Source organism: Sphaerodactylus townsendi, linkage group LG03 (genome assembly GCF_021028975.2).
Source record: "Sphaerodactylus townsendi isolate TG3544 linkage group LG03, MPM_Stown_v2.3, whole genome shotgun sequence".
Taxonomy (NCBI): domain Eukaryota; kingdom Metazoa; phylum Chordata; class Lepidosauria; order Squamata; family Sphaerodactylidae; genus Sphaerodactylus; species Sphaerodactylus townsendi.
Genome location: NC_059427.1, coordinates 149687119 through 149688902, shown reverse-complemented (window position 1 = coordinate 149688902; position 1784 = coordinate 149687119). Strand labels below are relative to the sequence as shown.

The window sequence follows — 1784 nt, the reverse complement described above, 5'->3', positions numbered from 1 at the left end:
GACTGTATTCAGTACAGAAGAAATTGGGGGCCCTTGTGTGTATTTTCTTCTTTTTCTTTTCTTTTTCCCCCTTTGTTCTGTATTGTGACTTTCTCTTTCGGGTATTTTTTTATGTCAATTTCTTAATTTTAATAAAACAATTATTAAAAGCAAAAATATATGTAACTTGAGAAATATGGCAGCGTAGAGAAAGTAAAAACAGGTCTCTTAGAAATACATGCACACAAAGGCCTTCATATGTCTCAGAACATAACTACTCTGGTGGTGGGAAGCGCCATCAAGTCACAGCTCTGGCAGCTCCGGAGGGATTTTCAAGGCAAGAGTTGGTCAGAGGTGATTTGCTGTTGACTGCCTTTATGTAGCGACCCTGGTGGTGTCACAACCAAATGTTGAGCAGGGCTGACCCTGCTTAGGTTTTGAGACTGACAAGATCAGGCTAGCCTATCAGGAAGAAAAGTCATATTGTCCTGAAGAGCTGGCTGTGACTCGTTCGGGGGGTGGGTTGTGTTGCGCATCAAGAGGGAGTATTTTTGAATGATGAAATCCTCTGCTACAGTGCCAGCAAAACAAAACATGTCTGCTTCGTTCCAGGACACAGGACTCTGTACGTTGGGGTACGGATGCCTTTGGTGAGACAGGGTCACAGACATCACAGAACTCATGGCAAGAAACACAGAGTACGAGAGCGGCCGAAAGGGACCATCGAAGAAGATACTGAGTCTCATGGTATGTGTGTGATGCATGTCACTTTGATGGGTGCCTACATCTGTCTTATACAGTCTTACCAATGACCATGAAATTCTCTAGAGATTCTCACTGAGACTTTCTCAGCATGGCCACCTGACATATTTTGAACAAGTGTGACTAAGTGCTCACTCGAGATATCAGCTGGAAAATACTTGAGGAGAGTTAGAAACGGATGGTGAGCGGATGGTGGGATAAAAGGCATTGAGTTGGCATTGAGGAGCAGCAGTGGCGTAGGAGGTTAAGAGCTCGTGTATCTAATCTGGAGGAACCGGGTTTGATTCCCCACTCCGCCGCCTGAGCTGTGGAGGCTTATCTGGGGAATTCAGATTAGCCTGTACACTCCCACACACGCCAGCTGGGTGACCTTGGGCTAGTCACAGCTTCTTGGAGCTCTCTCAGCCCCACCCACCTCACAGGGTGTTTGTTGTGAGGGGGGAAGGGCAAGGAGATTGTCAGCCCCTTTGAGCCTCCTTCAAGAGAGAAAGGGGGGATATAAATCCAAACTCCTCTTCTTCTTCTTCATTGGGAAAGCAGTGCTGCATATGTTGGAGAGTGACATCGCTGGGTATTTGTGAAAGCCAACCCTGAGGACCCACAACTGATAACTGGAGGTGTCTGATGCTGCTGCTCCTGTACCATTCTGTGACATGAAACAGAAGCCACCTCTTGCTCAGTCTTGCTCTGGGGCAGTGAGACAGCTAGTGAGTTAATAGGGTGGTGGCAGCGCTTTGTTCTTTCGCTCCAATTGCTTAGTGGCACACATTTTTTGCATAGAGGGCCTAGGACGTTTTCCCATGTTCTACTCCGTTTCTGCAGCCCTAACCTCTGGAAAGGAGTGGCCGCGATTTACCGCAGCCGCCATTGCTGGCGGGGAGGGACAAAGGAATTGACCTGTTCCCTCAGCTAAGCTGCATTGGTAGTAGAGGAAACGTATAATTTCATCCTCTAGTCCAGTGGTTCTCAACCTTCCTAATGCCACGACCCTTTAACACAGTTCCTCATGTTGTGGTGATCCCCAACCCTAACATTTATCCATT

At 47.3% G+C, this 1784-nt stretch overlaps 1 protein-coding gene across 1 annotated transcript in view; it reads left to right on the top strand.

Annotated features, from left to right (window-relative positions):
• Window positions 1-595: 595 nt before the first annotated feature.
• LOC125429714 (electroneutral sodium bicarbonate exchanger 1-like) overlaps window positions 596-1784 on the top strand; it is an 84343-nt gene continuing 83154 nt past the window's right edge. The window contains exon 1 of the mRNA XM_048491081.1: window positions 596-726. Within this exon, the coding sequence (XP_048347038.1) occupies window positions 621-726 (106 nt within the window). The 5' untranslated portion in view covers window positions 596-620. The remainder of the gene's footprint in view (window positions 727-1784) is intronic.